The 19,146-nt window shown below is 33.7% G+C and overlaps 1 protein-coding gene across 1 annotated transcript; it reads left to right on the top strand.

The window, feature by feature from the left end:
• The first annotated feature begins 7,252 nt into the window (after positions 1-7,252).
• On the top strand, positions 7,253-9,311 carry LOC104887153 (uncharacterized). The gene is made up of 3 exons (XM_010671755.4): positions 7,253-7,873; positions 8,107-8,174; positions 8,357-9,311. The coding sequence occupies exons 1-3, from the start codon at positions 7,763-7,765 to the stop codon at positions 8,973-8,975; spliced, it is 798 nt and encodes a 265-aa protein (XP_010670057.1). The 5' UTR covers positions 7,253-7,762; the 3' UTR covers positions 8,976-9,311.
• Positions 9,312-19,146: the final 9,835 nt, after the last annotated feature.

Raw genomic sequence — 19,146 nt, 5'->3', positions numbered from 1 at the left:
TTATCTTGACTTTTTTATAGGAGAAGATGGTAAACATGACGTCCTCTTGAAAAATCTGAAACATTCACTACCTTCAATACTCAATAATTAAGTCAAACCAACTCATTATGTATATTCTTTATGTTCAAAATACATTCACAAAAAATTGCTGTTAAAAATCACTCACAAACTCCGTTAGTTTTTACATTAGCGAATGTATCTAAATTCATCTAACTATTAATTTTTCACATTTTAAGTGTAATCATAACTATACTACAGATGAAGTATATAATATAATAACAAGTTTTGATATTAATGCACGCATCACGTGCATATAAAGCTAGTATGTACAAATGAGAATATATATATGATCAAAGATTTTAAAATTTGACCCCAAGTGAGGAAAACAAGCACTATATAATGGAACGGAGTAAATATTAAATTAGACAATCCGACTTGCGTGGACCCGGTTCACACTAAAAATAGTGTGGACCAGGCCCAGGCACGTGACCCGCGCTCAATCCTCATCCTTTCTTTCTTCATCCCTCATACTCAAAACTGACATACAGAGGAGAAAGAAAGTGAAGATTCTTCGCTTCCATTAACCATGGCACTAAATTTGCGAACTCCATTTCTTCTCTCTCATTCTTACTGTCCTTTTCTCTCTCCTCCATGCAATTCTCACCATAAAAGCATGTTTCTTCGGAACAATATCGAACCTTCTTCTTCTCTCGCTTTCTGAAATTCTTCCGCTATTTCCGTTTCTGTCCGAACTTCTGCTAGCGAAACTCGAAACGACGTCGCAGATGATGAAGAAGAAGGAGAGAAGTTAGTGTTGGACGATGAGTTGATTAGTCGACCGTCAAGTTTGAAAGATGCGAGCGAAGTTCTTCAACTGATATCTGACAACAAAAATGGCGGAAAATAAAGGAGGTTTGGTCAGTTGTACTGATTGTTGTAAAATCATTTTAACACACCCTATATCACTTTAACATACACTATATCATTGTAACATACATTACATCATTTTAACACACACTAAATCACTTTAACATACACTATCACTTTAACATACACTATATCATTGTAACATACACTATATCATTTTAACACACACTATATCACTTTAACATACACTATATCATTTTAACATACACTATATCATTTAAACATACACTATATCACTTTAACATATACTATCACTTTAACATACACTATATCACTGTAACATACACTATATCATTTTAATATACACTATATCATTTTAACACACACTAAATCACTTTAACATACACTATATCACTTTAACATACACTATATCACTTTAACATACACTATATCACTGTAACATACACTATATCACTTTAACATACACTATATCACTTTAACATACACTATAGACTATATCATTTTAACATACACTATATCACTTTAACATACACTATATCACTGTAACATACACTATATCATTTTAATATGCACTATATCATTTTAACATACACTATATGATTTTAACATACACTATATCATATCAATATACACTATCATAAACTCACGTGATATGGATCGGGTGCACATTAATTTTTTTATAAATTAGATCCGGTTAGTTTTTTTTTTTGTGCAGGTCGGGTCAATTATAACGGGCAATCTTGATTTATCCGTATTGGTCATGTTTTGCCAGGTGTTAAAACAAATGCCAATTTTGTAATTACACAATCAAATGAATGGCAAAATCGGATTTTATGCTGACATGAAATAATACTGAAAACTCCCGAAGGTCGAAACGACAGAATATCATTTTTCTTTCTTTTTTTTGTCTTTAAACCCAAAAAACTATCCACATTTTTCTTTTTATTAATTTATATGCTCGTTTTTATACTATTTCTCTAGCTTCACCCAAAAACAACCCCTTATATATTTCAAGAGCATTTCAACGACGAAGGAGAGAGAGAAAACAAAAACAAAAAAAACTCCACAAAAAAAAAACTGCAAAAGAAGAAGCTTAATTATCATTATTTTTTCTTTATTTTAGAGATCTGAAGTAGTAATTGAAGTTGCAATTTAGCCATTTCAATGTAAGAACTTGGTATATTTGTACTCCGAATTGTTTCAATTATGTCGAAGGAGCAATTCGTTCCTCAAACTGTTAGGAAATCCAAATCTAAACATATAAGTCATATAACTAACATTCTATTACAACTTTACATTTACAAATTCTCAATCAACCACAAAATAAAGTTGAATAATAAGCAAACATGAACAAACTACAAAAAATACAAGGAGGATAAGCTTCATGGTTTGAAATACAAGACAACTCGCATGGTGATCAATAGTGTCCAGTGTTTTTTTAGATTTTAGAAAAAGTTGACATAAAATCTTACAAAAACTCGTCCAAAATCACTCGAAAAATACAGAAGGCAAGTTTCTACATGATTTTCTATTAACAGCGAGCAAAGTTTCAATAATTTTGAGATTGACAAACCTCAACTTTTTATGTCCTAAATCTGATTTTTGTCAATATAGCCATGTCGTGGCTCCTCCAATTTAATGAAATGTTTGCATTATAATTATATCCTCCATATTTAATGATATAAAACTTGCACCTAACATGATTTTGTATTCCTTTATGTATCTCAAATGGAGAAAAAGTTATTCACCAATTGATATCATTACGCAAAAGATGGATTTGAGTCAGACTAGAATAGTTATGCTGTTATGTCAGGTTTCAGCTTAACTTGAACTGAATCATGTAAAATTAATTTAGTCAATTTTTATTTTATTTTAGATTTTGCGCCGATTATATGAAGTCGGGTTCATTCGAGTTATATGTCACATATGAACTATTTCCCTATTCGTGCAAGCAGCTTATTTGCTTCAAAATTATCCCGCCAAGAGATAAGTCAAACACACAAATACTTGGTAATGTTAAGTAGGAGAATTGTTGGCACAAAGGGAGGGAATGCTTATAGGAATGTTCAACATTGATCGTGGGTTGAATTTTAGATGTGGCTGATGGTTCATACAATTGACAATTCAAGGAGCCCCCATGCCTATTTATATGGATGCTTTGTGCTCTAGAGTATTTCTAACCTCCACAATAAAGGGTTGGATCAAGCCACTTGGCTACATCTTAAGTATAACCTAAAAATTTCTGCACAATTATCATGCGTGTATTTACCAGTGTTTAAACTCTAAACATACACTCTAAAACAATTGTACTATAGAACTGGATTAATTATACAAAAGTACGGAACGTTCCAAGTTCGAAGGAATCATCGATCTTGAGGTCTTCCTAAAGGTTTCTTATATATAAGATGATGAAGAACTGTAAATCGTGAAATATAATTGACTTTTGCTCTATTTCATTACTAGCCACGAACTTGAAAGTAAGAGAGAAAGGTAAGGAAAATCCCTATACTAAGTATCGTGATTGGGAATTCAACATTCATTACCTTAAGAATAAGAGTTTGTCTTATAAGAGACCGCCTACTTTTAAATTAAAATTAGGCAATGGTAAGTCCCATATCAAAAAAAGAATTAGCCCAATAGTGATTAGGTTAATTTCTTTCGATGACTAGTTTAATCCATTTAGTTACTACGCCTACTTTTATATTAAAATTAGACCGTCTCTTTTAATAATTTTTGTAAGAATAAAAAGTAAATCCCCAAACAACTACAACAAACAAGCTTCGAAAGCTACTACTACAATACGAAATATATATTGAAAGAAATTAATTCAATACAATATAGTACAAAGGCGTGGTATAATGAAAGTATTTATTTAAAACATATTTGAAGCATAAAAATAATTATAATTGCAAATCTAGGTATTGGCTTGAGTTGGGTTCTCCATTACTTAAAAATCAAATTAAGTTAATCAAAATTTGGATAAGTTATATAGTTTTATAGCACATTTGGCTTGTTAATTTTGTGCTCCAAAAAACATAATCAATTATCGATTTTTTTTCTTCTTGTCTGGTTCATTCCCTCATCAATGCTAATGGTTACCATTCATTAGTTTGAACCAAAACACTCATTAAAAGTTCCATAATTTTTTTTTGAGAAGGTATTGTGTCAGACTCGTCTGACACAATACAACTGGTCGGACCACATCAGTTAGTCTTAATTTTTTTCAGTTAGTCTTAATTTTTTTTTGTTAGTCTTAATTTGTTTTCAGTTATTCTTAATTTTTTTCCAGTTAGTCTTCATTTTTTTTCCAGTTAGTCTTCATTTTTTTTTTTCAGTTGGTCATCATTTAGTTAATATAATTTTTTCCAGTTAATCTTCATTGTTTTCAGTTAGTTTTCATTTTTTTTTAGTTAGTCATCATTTTTTTTTCAGTTAGTCTTCGTTTTTTTCCAGTTAGTCTTCATTTTTTTCAATTAGTCTTCATTTTTTTAACTGTGCAACAACCCAAAGTAGAGAAACCGCGGAGAGAGAGTGTGTTTGTGTGACTGCGTGTGGATAAGGCTATTTCAGAAGCGCACACGCCTACGCTACAATGGCTGTTGTAGCTACTTTTGCAGGCAAACATCTTTACTCCGCCATCGTTATCCCGTCTCAAGCTCAAACCTTCAAATACACCTCTTCTTTCTCTCTCCTCTTTTCAATCTAATCTCTTTGGCCTTCGCCTCTGCATTACTTCCTTCAAATTTCCACAACAAGAATCCGCATCTTTAGCGTCTGACCTTCGCGTCCGTCTAACAAAACAAACGATATCCGCGAAAATAGCGTCTGTATTACAGTCAGACGGTAAATAGCGTCCGCTCTAGCGTCCGATTGTTCTGCAGACGGCAAGTAGCGTCCGCCTCTGCCTATCAGCGTCTGATTATTTGGCAGACGCAAAGTAGCGTCCGTCAAGCGGACGGTAAAGTCCATTGGCGGACGCTATTTGGGCGGATATACCAAGCACTCATCGACCCCTCCCCATAAATTTTCGACCACACTTCCCAAATCTACGAAAACTACCTATCAGTCCTCACTCTCTCATTTTCGTCGGCCACTGCTTTCTCTCTCTCTTCGCCGGACACTCCTACCGCCGCGACTCACGACTTTGCCGCCAGACACTCCTACCCCTGCCGCTGCTTTCTCTCTCTCTTCGTGTGGCTCTCTCTTCACGTGGCGCCGCAGCTCTCTCTTCTAGGGCAGATACGCCGCCGCCGCGGAGCCGCCGCCTCCTTTCTCTCCCTTCTACAGTTGTTTAAGGTATGGATTTATACTTTAATTTTGTTGATTTTTTGCTTGAATTTCTTGTTGTTAATTAGGATTTTTGGTATTTTTGATGTATAGTTGTTGTTCATAGTTGTTGTTGATAGTTGTTGTTGTTGTGTGTGATGATTGTTGTTGTTTTTAATTGTATTGTTGTTGTTGTTTAATGAATTTGTTGTTGTTGTTTAGTGAATTTGTTGTTGTTTTTAATTGTATTATTGTTGTTGTTTGGTGAATTTGTTGTTGATAATTGAACATGTTAAGTGTTGTTGTTGTTGATAATTAAATATGTTAAGTGTTGTTGTTGATAATTGAATATGTTAAGTGTTGTTGATAAAAGAACATGTTTAGTATTGGTGTTGTTCATCAACTTGTTTAATTTATTCATAATAATTAAGTGAATAATGTTATTAATGTTACGCTTTAGATAATTGAGTGATTAATATTTATATATATTTAGTTATCGAATGATTGATTGTTTAGTATAATAAACTTAGTGTATTAGATATATGTCACTATAATTGTGAATTATTATATTATATAGTGTGTTAATCTTTTGGATTTGTTTAGTAATTCTTAATGTATAAATTGACTACTATTTGTCCACTACATATCTTACGTACTTCCATTAACAAGTAGTGAATATAGTGAATTGATACTTGCTAGTTGTATGTAGAGTTTTAAATTATGAAAAGGAAGGAACGTAGTTGGATGTATGAAAGACTTGATGGGCGTGCCCTTAGAACTGAGTATGTGAAAGGAGTTGATAAGTTCATTGAGTTTTGTTTACAACATCCTCATTTAAATGACGGTGATAAGATCCTACATTAGTTAAATGACGGTGAAAGACTTGATGGGCGTGTGCGACTTAGGATCCTACATTAGCTTGCACTATCTATCTTGTTTATATTTCGGAACGTGAAAACATATAATTTAGTTAAAACCGTAAACTTATTTTTATGTATGTATGAATTCATCTTAGTGTATTTATGAATATATATTTAATGCAAACAGGTCATTAGTGCAGAATTCGGCGCATTAGCGGACAGCTTGAGTATATATTTGATTGGAAAACGAAACAGGTTAAAAACTATTCAATTACAATTATTAAAAAAAAAAAAAAAGAAATTAGCGTCCGCCATTGGAGATTAACGTCCGCTAAAAGTCATTGGACTTATAGAAAAGGTCGAGGCATTAGCGACCGTCTGGTACAGTTAACGTCCGATAAGCAGACGCCAAAATTTGCGTCCGCCAAAACCGACGCTATATAGCGTCCGCCACTATAACCGGACGCTAACTAGCGTCCGCCACTATAAACGGACGCTAGTTGGCGTCAGACACGGAAACGGACGTTTAGTGTTCAAAAGCGGTCGCTAAAGTTTAGCGTCCGTCTAGCGGACGCTAAGCTAGCCATTAGCGACCAGGTGTTTTGCATCAGCTATTTAGCGTCCGTTATCGGACGCTAATTAGTTTAGCGTCCGACTCCGCATTTTTACCGTCCAATTTGGTCGGACGCTAAACCCTAACATTCTTGTTGTGTTCATTACTTCCTCCAAATATATGAAATAATTTCATGTAATATTGTTGTGATGTGAGATTGGATCCATGAAATGAAATGAGAGAGAAAAAGAGGAGAAGAAGTTAAAAAAATCAACCCGTCCGACATAAAGTGTTGGGTCAGACGATCTGACCCAATACTTTCACTTTTTTTTTTTACCAATCTTCTATTCTATATGTTTTCATTTCCTTCCATTCCATATCTTGAACTAGATAGCCCATAGTGTAAATTTCAGATACTCCAACTCGGATTTCCACGAGACAATTTTGATTATCAAGCTAGTATGACTCTATGGTAGTAGGAGTAGTACCCTCCGTTTCATAATATAATGGGTTTTTTTTCTTACACGGTATCCAAGATAAACATTTGACCTTCGATATCTTTAGTTCCTTACTAATAAAAAAATATAAAAAGTTGATATTATGAAATTACACATTGAGACCAATCTAACAAGATTTCACATGAATATTTTTTTTATATGTACAAATGAAAATATATAATCAAAGATTTTAAAGTTTATTCCAAGAGAGGAAAATAAGCACGATATATAACGGGACGAATGGAGTATTAAATTAGGTGTTTTTTTTTTTTTTCAGGTCGGCTCAATTATATAACGGGCTATCTTGATTTATCCGTATTGGTCATGTTTTGCCAGGTGTTAAAACAAATGCCAATTTCGTAATTACACAATCAAATGAATGGCATAATCGGATATTATGCTGACATCAAATACTGAAAACTCCCGAAGGTCGAAACGACATAAAAACATTTTTCTTTCTTTTTATTTTTTTCTTTAAACCCAGACAACTATCCATATTTTTCTTTTTCGTTTTTATACTATTTTTCTAGCTTCACCCCAAAAGAAACCCTTATATATTTCAAGAGCATTTCAACGACGAAGAAGAGAGAGAAAAAAACACTCAAAAAAAAAAAAAAAAACTGCAGAGAAGAAGCTTAATTATCATTATTTTTTCTTTATCTTAGAGATCTGAAATTCGTCGGAAAAATCGAGAAAAAATGAGAATAAGAAAACACGCGAAGTTATTAACAACATCATCTTCATCTTCTTCGTTTCTGATTTGCCAACTCAATCGTTCACCTTGGGATGTCGACTCTTTCTCTCTCCTGGTTAGTTTTTTCTTCTTTTTTTTTCATGTTTTTTCAGATCTATTTTTATTTTTTTTTGAAGAATAAGTAGGGTTTTATTTTATTGAGCTCCATTTTTAGGGTTCTTAATAGTAAAATGATTGTCCATTTTAGTTTGTTCAACTTATAATAAGCTGCAAAATTTCGTAATTAGAGTAGGTTAATCTTTTTTTGCGTTATTATTTATTTTTTCGACGTCGTTTAATTTCACTCAGGATGATGGATGGGAAGATGAGTTTAGTGTGAATGAGAGTTTAGCTGAACCTATTCCATCTCAAGACAGGTAAAGTAGTAATCAATTAATCGATATACTTTCAATTATTCATCTCCATTTTAATTTATTTCATTTTCTAGGGTTTTCAATTTTACATGTATTTATTTTTCTTTACTAGCTCAAACTTAAAATTGGGTAGAGATAAAATGTTTTGTTTGTATGCTGAATGAGATACTCATACTCCGATACAGCCTCCTAAGTAGGGAGTCAATGGAATTATCATACGAGTACGTGGAAAAATCACAACTGCCGCTACCGCCACCACCGCCGCCACCACCAGAGAATACTGGTGTTAATAATGAACATATAGATCATTATTTAAAACCTCCGCCACTTATCGTAGTGCCGCCATTGCCCCCTGTGGCTCCTCCGCCAAAGAAGCGAGGACGGCCTCGAAAACACACCAATACAACCACACCATCTGCAATGACAACAACAACGGTAGATAGTAGAAACCCGTATGAGTTTTACTATTATTCCGGGTTCGGGCCGAGGTGGGGTAAGAAGAGGGGAGGGAAGAAGTACGTTGATGATGGTAATGATAAAAACAATTGCTATAATACTACAAGTAGTAATGATGTCGGTGAATCGTTAACTTCTTGTTCTACTATGAGTGAAGAAGATATTGTTAACGATAACAATAATAATAATAGTACTATTACTAGTAAAGTAGATAGCTTGGTGAATGAAGAACTAGACTATATCGAAGATGATTTCGACGACGATGATGATGAAGAAAAAGATCAATTTTATGGGAGAAAAAGAGTTCGTAAGCCTGTTAAAGCTAGGTCACTTAAATCCTTAATGTGAGTATTAATCAATGGTGAAAAACTTTGATTGATTGTTAAAAACTCTAGGTTTTTCTTTCTTCTATTGTTGTTTGTACTAGTTGAATTTGTATGGAGAAATATCTAGTTTTTTCTGTATGTGTTTATGTAGGATTTTTTTTGGGTGTAGTGTTTTTTTACTTCACTTTCATTTGCAGTTGCTGACCAACAAGTAAGAACTGTGTAACTTGTTTTCTTAATCATTTTGTTTTTTTGTGGACTTTGCATATTATCATCTGACCAACTGTAGCTTTGAAGTTCAATGTTGAAACTTTGGGTATTTTTGTAATTGATTATAAGAATGTATCATTTATAATTATCACGATTTGAAGTTACCACGTTAAATTAGTCTTACAATTTGATGTTATTTTGTAGTTTAGGTACACGATTATTTCTTGTACATTTTCCTTTCATGGGCCTTTCAAATAAAAAAATAAAAAAATGATGCTAATCTATATATAAAGTGGATTAAGGGGAGATCTTTTTCACGAGAAGTGGATTTCATTAAATAGATTAATTTGGGGGTAGATTTAGTTTGTAAATTGACAAGAATAATCCAAACTATCACTATTCATATTAAAATAATCCTAATTATTGGTTATTCAAGAATAATCCAAATTATTGGGAGTATTTTTTTCAAAATAATACAAATTTTTTAATTATCCTATATAATAGACCCAAAAGGGATCATTGAAGGCAAGAAAATTAAAGGTTTGTATTGTTTTGGGAGGTATCCCAAATAATTTGGATTATTCCAGAGTAATCCAAAATTGGAATTATCTTGAGCGAACCGGTCTTAGTTGGGATTATTTCTGTCAATTTTTTCTACAATTTAACATTCATATGATCATATCTGTTAGGATCTGCAATATCCTAATTATGCAATTTAAGAAACAAATAACACGCAACGGTCAGTAGAGAGATACAAAACAATTAACAACCCATTTAGTAAGCAAGTGTGAATATAGTGATGCTAATGGTATTACATATTTGTGAAAGAGAATTCATTGTCATGGTAACAACTAACAAGTAGGAGGGTTTTCATTGTAAATTACCTATGATTTTGTTGTCATTACTACTATTTATTACCGTCTGGCGTCTATCAAATAAGTCATACGAATATGAAGATTTACATTTTTTTTTTTTTTGAGGGGAAAAGCAAGACATGTTACTCCATTGATAACGAATCCATCAGGACATAAGGAGCCACTTCCATAGGAGAGTGGTTCTCCCAAACTTGTTCAATCCCAAAAGGGATTATTTTTGCTAGATTGTGAGCTACAGTGTTACCGTCACGTTTAACATGTGACCAAACGATGGAAGAGAAATCAATACAAGATGATAAGATGTTATGGAGCACAATGTCTAAATCAGAAAGGAAGATAGCATTCTTTGTGAGGCGCATTATCACAGCTTGGCAGTCCGACTCCATGATAATGTGTTGAAAGCCGAATCTCTTGCAAAGCCGCATAGCCATCTCGATTGCCTTAGCTTCTGCAATTTCGGCCGACCAGTAAGCTCGCATCCTACGAGTTGCTGCAAAAATGACACGCCCACTAGAATCTCGAGCCACACTGCCCAAACCAATCCATCCGTCGACTGCTAGAGAAGCATCAACATTGATCTTCAGGACACCAGGAGGGGGAGGAGCCCACACACTCAAGCTGCTGGGTCTCAAAGAAGTTTGCGGCTGGTAGATTTTCTGCACATAAGACCCAGATTCTTCGACCCATCTTTCCACCCTAGCAAGTAGAACATTTTGTGGAGCAGACTTACCAGAGAAAATGAGAGAATTTCGGTCACCCATATCCCCAAGAAAGGAAGGCCGCTTTGATTCTAAGCGATTTATCCACAGCACGCCAGCGAACTAAACCCTCACACATAGACACGTTGGTGGATAGTTGTCGCAGCTCATCCACCCCACTCTCACTCCATAAATTCAGCAGCAAAGGACACGAGAAGATGGCATGTTCCTGTGTTTCAGCAAGGCCACAACCACGGGGCAGAGATTGTCTTCCAACATGTGGCGGTGTTTTAAAAGATCACGAACTGGGAGTGTGTTCGTACAGCAGCGCCACAAAAAGTGTTTGACCTTTGGGCTTACTTCCAAGCACCATATATCAACCCAAGCTTGGTGAAAATTTTCAAGATTACCACCTTTCCCAAGCATGTATGCCGTTTTGACCGAGTAGCAAGCATTTTTTGTGAAAGCCCAAGTAAGTTCATCCTTCATTGTGAGAGAGCTAAGAGGGGTGCTAAGTATACATTTGATGTCTCTTTCATTGAAAGAGGCTTCAATCACGTCCACCTTCCATTCCTTATGCTCAAAATCAATCAAATCACACACCATGTTGTAGTTCACCAGACGGTTACTAGTGAGAAACCGCCCATCCTCATCAACAACCCACAGATCATCCCATAAGTTAATCTGCGTACCATTACCAACTCTCCACACCACACCCTCTTTTAAAAGGGCTTTAGAGCTCCAGATACTACTCCAAGAATAACTACATGAATACCCACGAGAGGCCTCCATAAACTCACAATTAGGGTAGTATTTTGCTTTCATGACTCGTGCAAAAAGAGATTGTGGTTCGCGGACTAATCTCCATGCGTGACGACCAAGCAAAGCATCATTAAAGACAGAAAGATCTTTGAAACCCATGCCACCTAAGCATTTTAACGTACACATAGACTCCCAATTCCTCCAATGAATCTTGCGCTGAGTATCAGAACTTCCCCACCAAAATCGTGCCATAGCTGAGTGAATTTTATGGATAACAGAAGACGGGATCTTGTAAACCCCCATCAGATAAGTAGGAATGGCTTGAATAACAGATTTCAGTAGAATTTCCTTCCCCGCTCTAGATAGTAGTTTCTCCTTCCAACCTTGGAGTTTCTTCCAAATTCTATCTAAGAGAGAATCAAAAATAGTTTTTTTCGATCTCCCAGAAATAGAGGGGATACCAAGGTATTTTTCATGCTTTTCCACCTGTCTCATGTGAAGAACATTTGTCAACTCCTCTCTTCTTTCCGATACTGACTCCTCTACTAAAAGACACCTCCGATTTGTCATAATTAATTTTCTGCCCGGATGCAAGCTCGTATTTGTTGAGAATATCAACTATAATGGTGCATTCCTGAACTGAGGCTCTAGTGAAGAGTAAACTGTCATCCGCAAAGAAAAGATGAGAAATCTCTGGACCACACCGACTGGCTCTAGCACAACAATAGATTATTAGTTGAAATGAGGTTTAGTTGGTGATTATAAGGCTTTTCGATATTTATTACTCCCTCTATTCCTAAAGAACTGCCCCATTGCTTTTCTCTCAGTCACCCTTCATTATATTTGAGAATAAATAATCACAAATATATTTATTTTAAAAACATTACTCTATTTTTAGTTAGCTATTCCATTTTAACTTTTGACATTATGTTTATACATCAATTTCTCTATTTGTAACTTGTTGTTCCATTTTGATTTTCATGTTTACCAAAGCAAAACTTGACTATTTATATCTCCAATGATCTATTAGTAAAAGTAATTAAAAATAAATGGTGACAAGGTGAAAGACATTAGACATACTAGTGATACTGTGATAGTATTATGCTTTCCCTATATATATATATTTAAAAAAAGACATATTCCTTGGGTTCCAAAATAAGTGCAATACATTTACTTTTTCACTATTCACACTTTTTATAGCCAAGTGAAATCTTGTTAGATTCGTCTCGTGATATACTTTTATAAAATGTAATTTTTATAATATTTAGTTATGTGTAATTCTAGATATTTGTGATCAAAATAATAACTAGACATGCGTAAAAGTAAATTTGTTGCATTTAATTTGGAACGGAAGAAGTAGTACCATTTTATCTTTCTCCCGTATGTGTTTGTACTTTAATTTGTCAACCGTCTCGCTGTCAAAAAAAAATTGTCAATCGTGTGCATGGTCAGTTCCTTTTCTTCCTCTAAGATCAAAATTTTTCTTTAAAATTTAGGAGTTCAGCTGTTCAGGATATACAAACCTTTTACTATGTATATTGTCCTGTTCTAAAATTCATCTTTCACAAGGGCTTGCCATAAGTATGGTACTTCATGGCTTGCATTTGTATTTTGGTGTATACTTATTTTAAAAAAAAATCTTTGCCAAAGTTTTGACAATCCACCATTACATTCACGTCTTTGATCAAAGTGAATGTCATATAGTTAAAAACGATACACGTCCATTCGAAATTTGGGCAGGTGTGCGTGATAATATCAAAGGACTAATTCAACCAAAATATTAATCTAATGGTTAGAGTCCCATAAATAGTTTTATACTTTATCACGGCTCCTCGTGTGACGGCTCCTCATGTGAGAGTTTATTGGGTTTGAAGTGTGGATGCAACACAAGCTTTTCTCATAGCTGACGCTAAATATTTCACTGGCTCTGGTATCATGTCAAATGATCAATTTAACCAAAAGTTTAAGCTAATAGTTAAAGTCACATAAATAGTTTTATACTCTATTAGATAAATCCATAATAAGATGACGCATCTTGGTCCGCCATAACGCAAAAATATATATGAGGTGCTTGTTTAAAGGGAAGGGTTTGAGATTAGGTATAGAAAGATGAGAGTACCAACTCTCATGTTTGTTTTGTGGGAATGGGAATAAGAGGTGGGATTGAGAATGAGAATATAAGTCTTTAAGTAATTTTATAATTAATTCTCATTAGATTCGTACCCTTTGCAAAATAAGGTGAAGGAAATATCTCCATTAATGAGAAAAAATGATTGGTTTGCCATTCATTAAGAGGAAGAGAAGGAGGATTAATAAGGGCTTTTTTTTAATATAAATTCGGAATAAATTCATACCCTTTGCCAAACAAGGTAAAGGAAATATCTTCGTGAATTCGGAATTCCCACACACCAATTCCACTCTTTGTCCCAATGTCTAATCCCCAAACTCCCATTTCCATAAGTAGTGTTTACGTTGATAATATATACTTCTTTCGTTTCTAAATAAGTGCAACATAGAGAAATGACATACAGATCAAGGCATCTAGAAAGAGAAAGGTGGGGACCACACTTAAAAAGAGAGATTAGGCAACTTAATAAAACACTAAACTAATTACCCAACATCTTTCTACTCCACCACCTTCCATCTGCCCCCCTGTCACCCACCACTACGCCACCACCGACCATCGCCACCACCACCGGAAAACCTCTCCCCCAAACCTGCCCATCGGAAACCACCCTCCCTACCTGTCCACCGGAAAGCCACCCTCCCCCAAACCCGCCCACCGAAAAACCCCATTTCCCCTCCCCAATACCGAAACCAACACCCTTCCTTGGAAAACCACCCCCCTAAACCAACCCTCATCCCCTTCTAAACCACCCCCGAAACCACCTTTTCAACCAAACGCATCAACCACCACCACCATCGGTATCTTCCGTCTCTCCCCATCACCACCATTGCAGCAACACAACGACCACCATCAATTACCCAAAATAGAATTCTTCTTAGATCTCGAACCCAGAAAAACCAAATAATTTTCCTCCCATTTCACACACGAATCAGTCAATCCTTAAAATTCCCCAAAGTAAGCAACCCAGATGCCAATTCGAACCCCAATAACCCGTCAAATGAGTGGCCCTTGGTGGCGTCAGGTTGGTGGTGTCGGGCTCCAATTGGCACGAAGAACCCAGATGCCAATTTCACACACGAAGAACCCGTGGTATCAAAGATGGTGGTGGTGCTAGCTGGTGGTATCGGGTTGGTGGTATTTTGGTGGTGGGCCTGGTGGCATCGGGTTGGTGGTGTTCTAGTGGTGGCATCGGGTTGGTGGTGGGCCTGGTGGCATCGGGTTGGTGGTGTTCTAGTGGTGGCATCGGGTTGGTGGTGGTGTGGGGTTGGTTGGTTGAGTTGAGGAGATGGAGAGGGTGGGTTGAGTTGAGGGGAGAGAGATAGAGAGATGGGTGGCTTAGATGAGGGTGGATACGTTGATTAATTAATAGTTTTTAGGTTGGTAGATGATAGATTAATTAAGTGATTGAGGGAATTAAGTAATGATATTTCTGTAAATAAAAGGAAAAAACTTTTCATTTTGAGTTATGTTGCACTTATTATGACATTTCCTAAAATGGAAAATGTTGCACTTATTTAGAATAACGGATGAAGTAAACTATATAGTATAATCTTGTCTTTTGGTAAAAAAATTTATTTTATTTTATTGCTTCTACTATAAATACTACTTCCTCCGTCACATAATCTAGTGCCTACTTCATTTTTGGTGGGTCAAATTTAAAATCTTTGACCGTATATTCTCATTTGTATATATAAAAAAACATATTCATGTGGGATCTTGTTAGATTCGTTTTAATGTGTAGTTTCACAATATCAATTTTTTATTATTTTTATTAATACGAAATTGAAAATATTAAAGGTCAAAGTTACGTCTTGAAAACCGTATAAAATATAAACAAGCACTATATTAGGAGACGGAGAGAGTGTAATTTATATATCAAACCATGAACACCACATTTTTATGTTATGGGCCAATATGTCTTGTTGATGAATTAATTATACGGCATTGAAAGTATCAAAGGTTAAAGTTACGTCTTGAAAATCGTATAAAATAGAAACAATCACTATATTAGAAGACGGAGAAGGTGTAATCTATACTAATATATTAAAAGGCGTGCGTAAACCCTAGGGAGTTTTAGTTCATGTAATCCATGTACAATGAAAAAAATTAGAAATTACATAGTAGAGGTTTTGATCCCGTGACATCAAGTTTATGTACTAAAGTTTTAACCACTAGACCAAGTTGTATTTAGTGATATCATATCAAAGTACAATATTAATAAATGAAATTTTTCTTACCCGGAGCATAGACCGGGATTAATAACTAGTTTATATATAAAACCATGAACACCACATTTTTATGTTATGGGCCAATATGTCTTGTTGATGAATTAATTATACCGGGGGACTGAGGCAGTAATATTCATTGTTAGGAGTATTTGGCAATTTTGTACAGTATTATGGTGCTTTAGTCAACTTCTTAACCCTTGAAAGTAGTCTTTTTCAATCATAATATTCCATTTTTACTTAGCAAACTAGATATGACACTTGTATTTGACATTTTTCTATCCTCTAGTGTAACATTGATGGCACAAAGGCAATAAAGCATAAAGTGAACTTCATATCATACTGTGAATGCATGTTAATGTAATTGAAACCTTTATCTTAAGGTTTGTAACTTCCGTCAAAAGAGAAAAAAACTTTTTGAACTTCATTTATAAAAGGCTCCTAGCTAATATTGCATATCTTATACCAGCCTAGTTCTAGCCTTTAGGAAAAAAATAATGTCCAAGTGACCAAGTCCCAATATCATATAGTATTGGCTGATGATACCCATTATGAATAATTCTATTGTAATGTTATCGAAGTATAACAAGTGAATACAAATATAGGAAAATTACAATTGTTTTCCACCTGTGTTATATTCCTTTAGTTTTTTTTTATCGTTCTCACTTAAAATCTTGACACCATTCATATTTAGAGAGAATTGTCTCAATTTTTTTTCAATTTATAAAAAAAAAATTAGTCATGTGGGGTTTTGTTTGATTCGTCTCAATTAATACATTATTAATATTCAATCAATAATTTTTACTAATATATAATGAAAGATATTTAAGTTCAAATATGTGCATTGAGAGATGCGCATATGAAAGTGAGAAAGATAAAAAACAGAAGAATGTTTTTTTTTTCATAAAGAACCGTTTGTGTTGAGAATCTTTTGTATTTAAGTAATTTAAGTATTCAAACAAACATATTAACAAATATATGTTGGCACATGATACTATAGAGTTAGGGTCTTGTTACCTATACAAATATATTAAACGGTATTCCTATTAAAAGAACGGTGTCAGTGTCACATGATACTCTCCAATGTATGCATGCCACTCTCCAATGTATGTTGACACTCTTCTCAAGCTTCTCATACACATGTGACATGAAATGAAATGTGAGAATTTAAACATCAATCCACTAGAATTTCAATATTTAGTGTTTCAAAGTAAAACAAAACAAAATCTTATAATTATATATAACTATAAAGACATAGAAAAACTTTTTAATCTCTAAAATTTATATTCAGGAGATAACATTGTTATTTTTATTCTCATTTCCTAAACTTATTAAAACAAATTATCATGTCATAACATCCATTTCTTAATTTTGTACTAAATAAAAAATTACGAAAAGTTAAATAAAATCAATTATAAAATTTATAAATAATAATATATCCAATAATTATAAGTTTATAACTAAACTAAAATATCGTTCGAGCCAAAATACTAATATTTTATAACATGCCTGCAATATGATTATACTACCTCCGTTTCTTTTTAATTGTTACACTTTGACATTTTACACTATTCACAAATTGCACTTTGACTCTCGTTTGTGATTTATACGTGAATAAAAATATAGTCATGTGGGATCTTGTTAGATTCGTAATAGTATGTATTTTATTAATATGTAGTTTTTATATTTTTTACAAATACAAAATTAGAGATATAAAGGCTCAAAGTAGTGCATCGGCATGCGTGAAAAGTGTAAATGTAACAATTAAAAAGAAACAGAAGTAGTATGACATTTTAGTTTTCACCGCAAATTTCCTAGTTTCAGACACTAGTCACTACCCAACTGGGAAAATTGTGATGATTTGAAAGGACCAACAAGTTTTGGATCATGTATTGTCGTTGTATGCTAGTCAATTCAAGTTTTCTTTTATTTGTATCTTCTAAAATCTAAAGCATTGATATGTGGTTGTGAATTGTGATATTTGAAACGAAGTTGCATATTTTGCTATATTAATTACATGCAAGTCCAGATTTTCTAGCCTCTTTCAAGATTAGAAATTAATTAAGAAATTTTCTTTCTTATTTCTTGATTCATCAATGATCAAACCCATAGTTCTAATTAATTACTGAGACACCACTGCTTAAAATTAGGGACAAAAATATAGGAAGAAGTAGTTGAAAAAAAGAAGAGAAAAAAAACATAGAAGACATAAAAGTAACAGAAACCTTTCCCAAATTTAGTTTGGTTCGATACAAACTCACTAGGTTACAAGAAACAAAGTTGCTCGATTTGCTTGGTTTATAATCAGCTCGTAAGTACTTCATATAACAACTGAAGTACATGTGGAGAGTAGTATCTATTGTCTTAATTTTTTTGAATAGATCATTAGTCCACTACTTCCAAATTAAATGACACAAATTAAACAATAAAAATATATGTTAAGACTGGGACTCTCAACATCTTGAACTATTAGGGTCTGTTCTTTTAACCTGAATAATCCCGAACTGAACTTAACTTAACTTATCGAAAATGATTGAACATGATTGAAATTCATTGGACTTGATTGAAACATATTGACTTGATTAGAACTTATTAGACCTGGTTGGACCTGATTGAAACTTATTAAACCTGGTTTGAACTTATTTGACCTTATTTGACAAAAAAAAAATGACGAGTAATAACATAAATATTACCCCTAACATAAATATTATACCTCAAAATTTATTCTAACATTATAATTATTAAAATTTATCTTTCGATAAGATAATAACTATTAATTATCTCTTATGATTAACATTTTAACAAAAAAAATACTATTTATATGCTTGTCTATACACAACTTTTAGCAATAATATATCTAATAGTCTTGCTTTGATTTCATAAAGCACTAGTAGAAAATCAATTAATAACATTTATATCTTTCATTGTTATTAGTAATGAAAATATGTTATCTCTAGTTATTTAAAGCCGAATTTCAAAATATTATAATTATGATGGTTATTATGATTAACCTTATTTGATCATGATTATAATATTTTTTAATAATAATATAATCAACTAACAATAATATGAATAATAAAATAATAGATAATAATGTAAATATAATACTCCCTCCGTTTCCTAAAGATCTTCCCTCTTTCCGTTTAAGGGTGTTTCCAAAAGATCTTCCCTCTTTTGCTTTATTCCTTATTTGGCAAAACAAATTCCCCTATTTACCCTCTCATGTCACTATCATATGGTCCACCATTACATTATTAATTCAATTTTACTCTCTTTCTCTCTCCTACTTTAACCC

The sequence above is a fragment of the Beta vulgaris genome, chromosome 1 (assembly GCF_026745355.1).
Source record: "Beta vulgaris subsp. vulgaris cultivar EL10 chromosome 1, EL10.2, whole genome shotgun sequence".
Lineage (NCBI taxonomy): Eukaryota > Viridiplantae > Streptophyta > Magnoliopsida > Caryophyllales > Amaranthaceae > Beta > Beta vulgaris.
The sequence above is the reverse complement of the archived record's forward strand: the minus strand, read 5'-3'. Positions and strand labels throughout refer to the sequence as shown.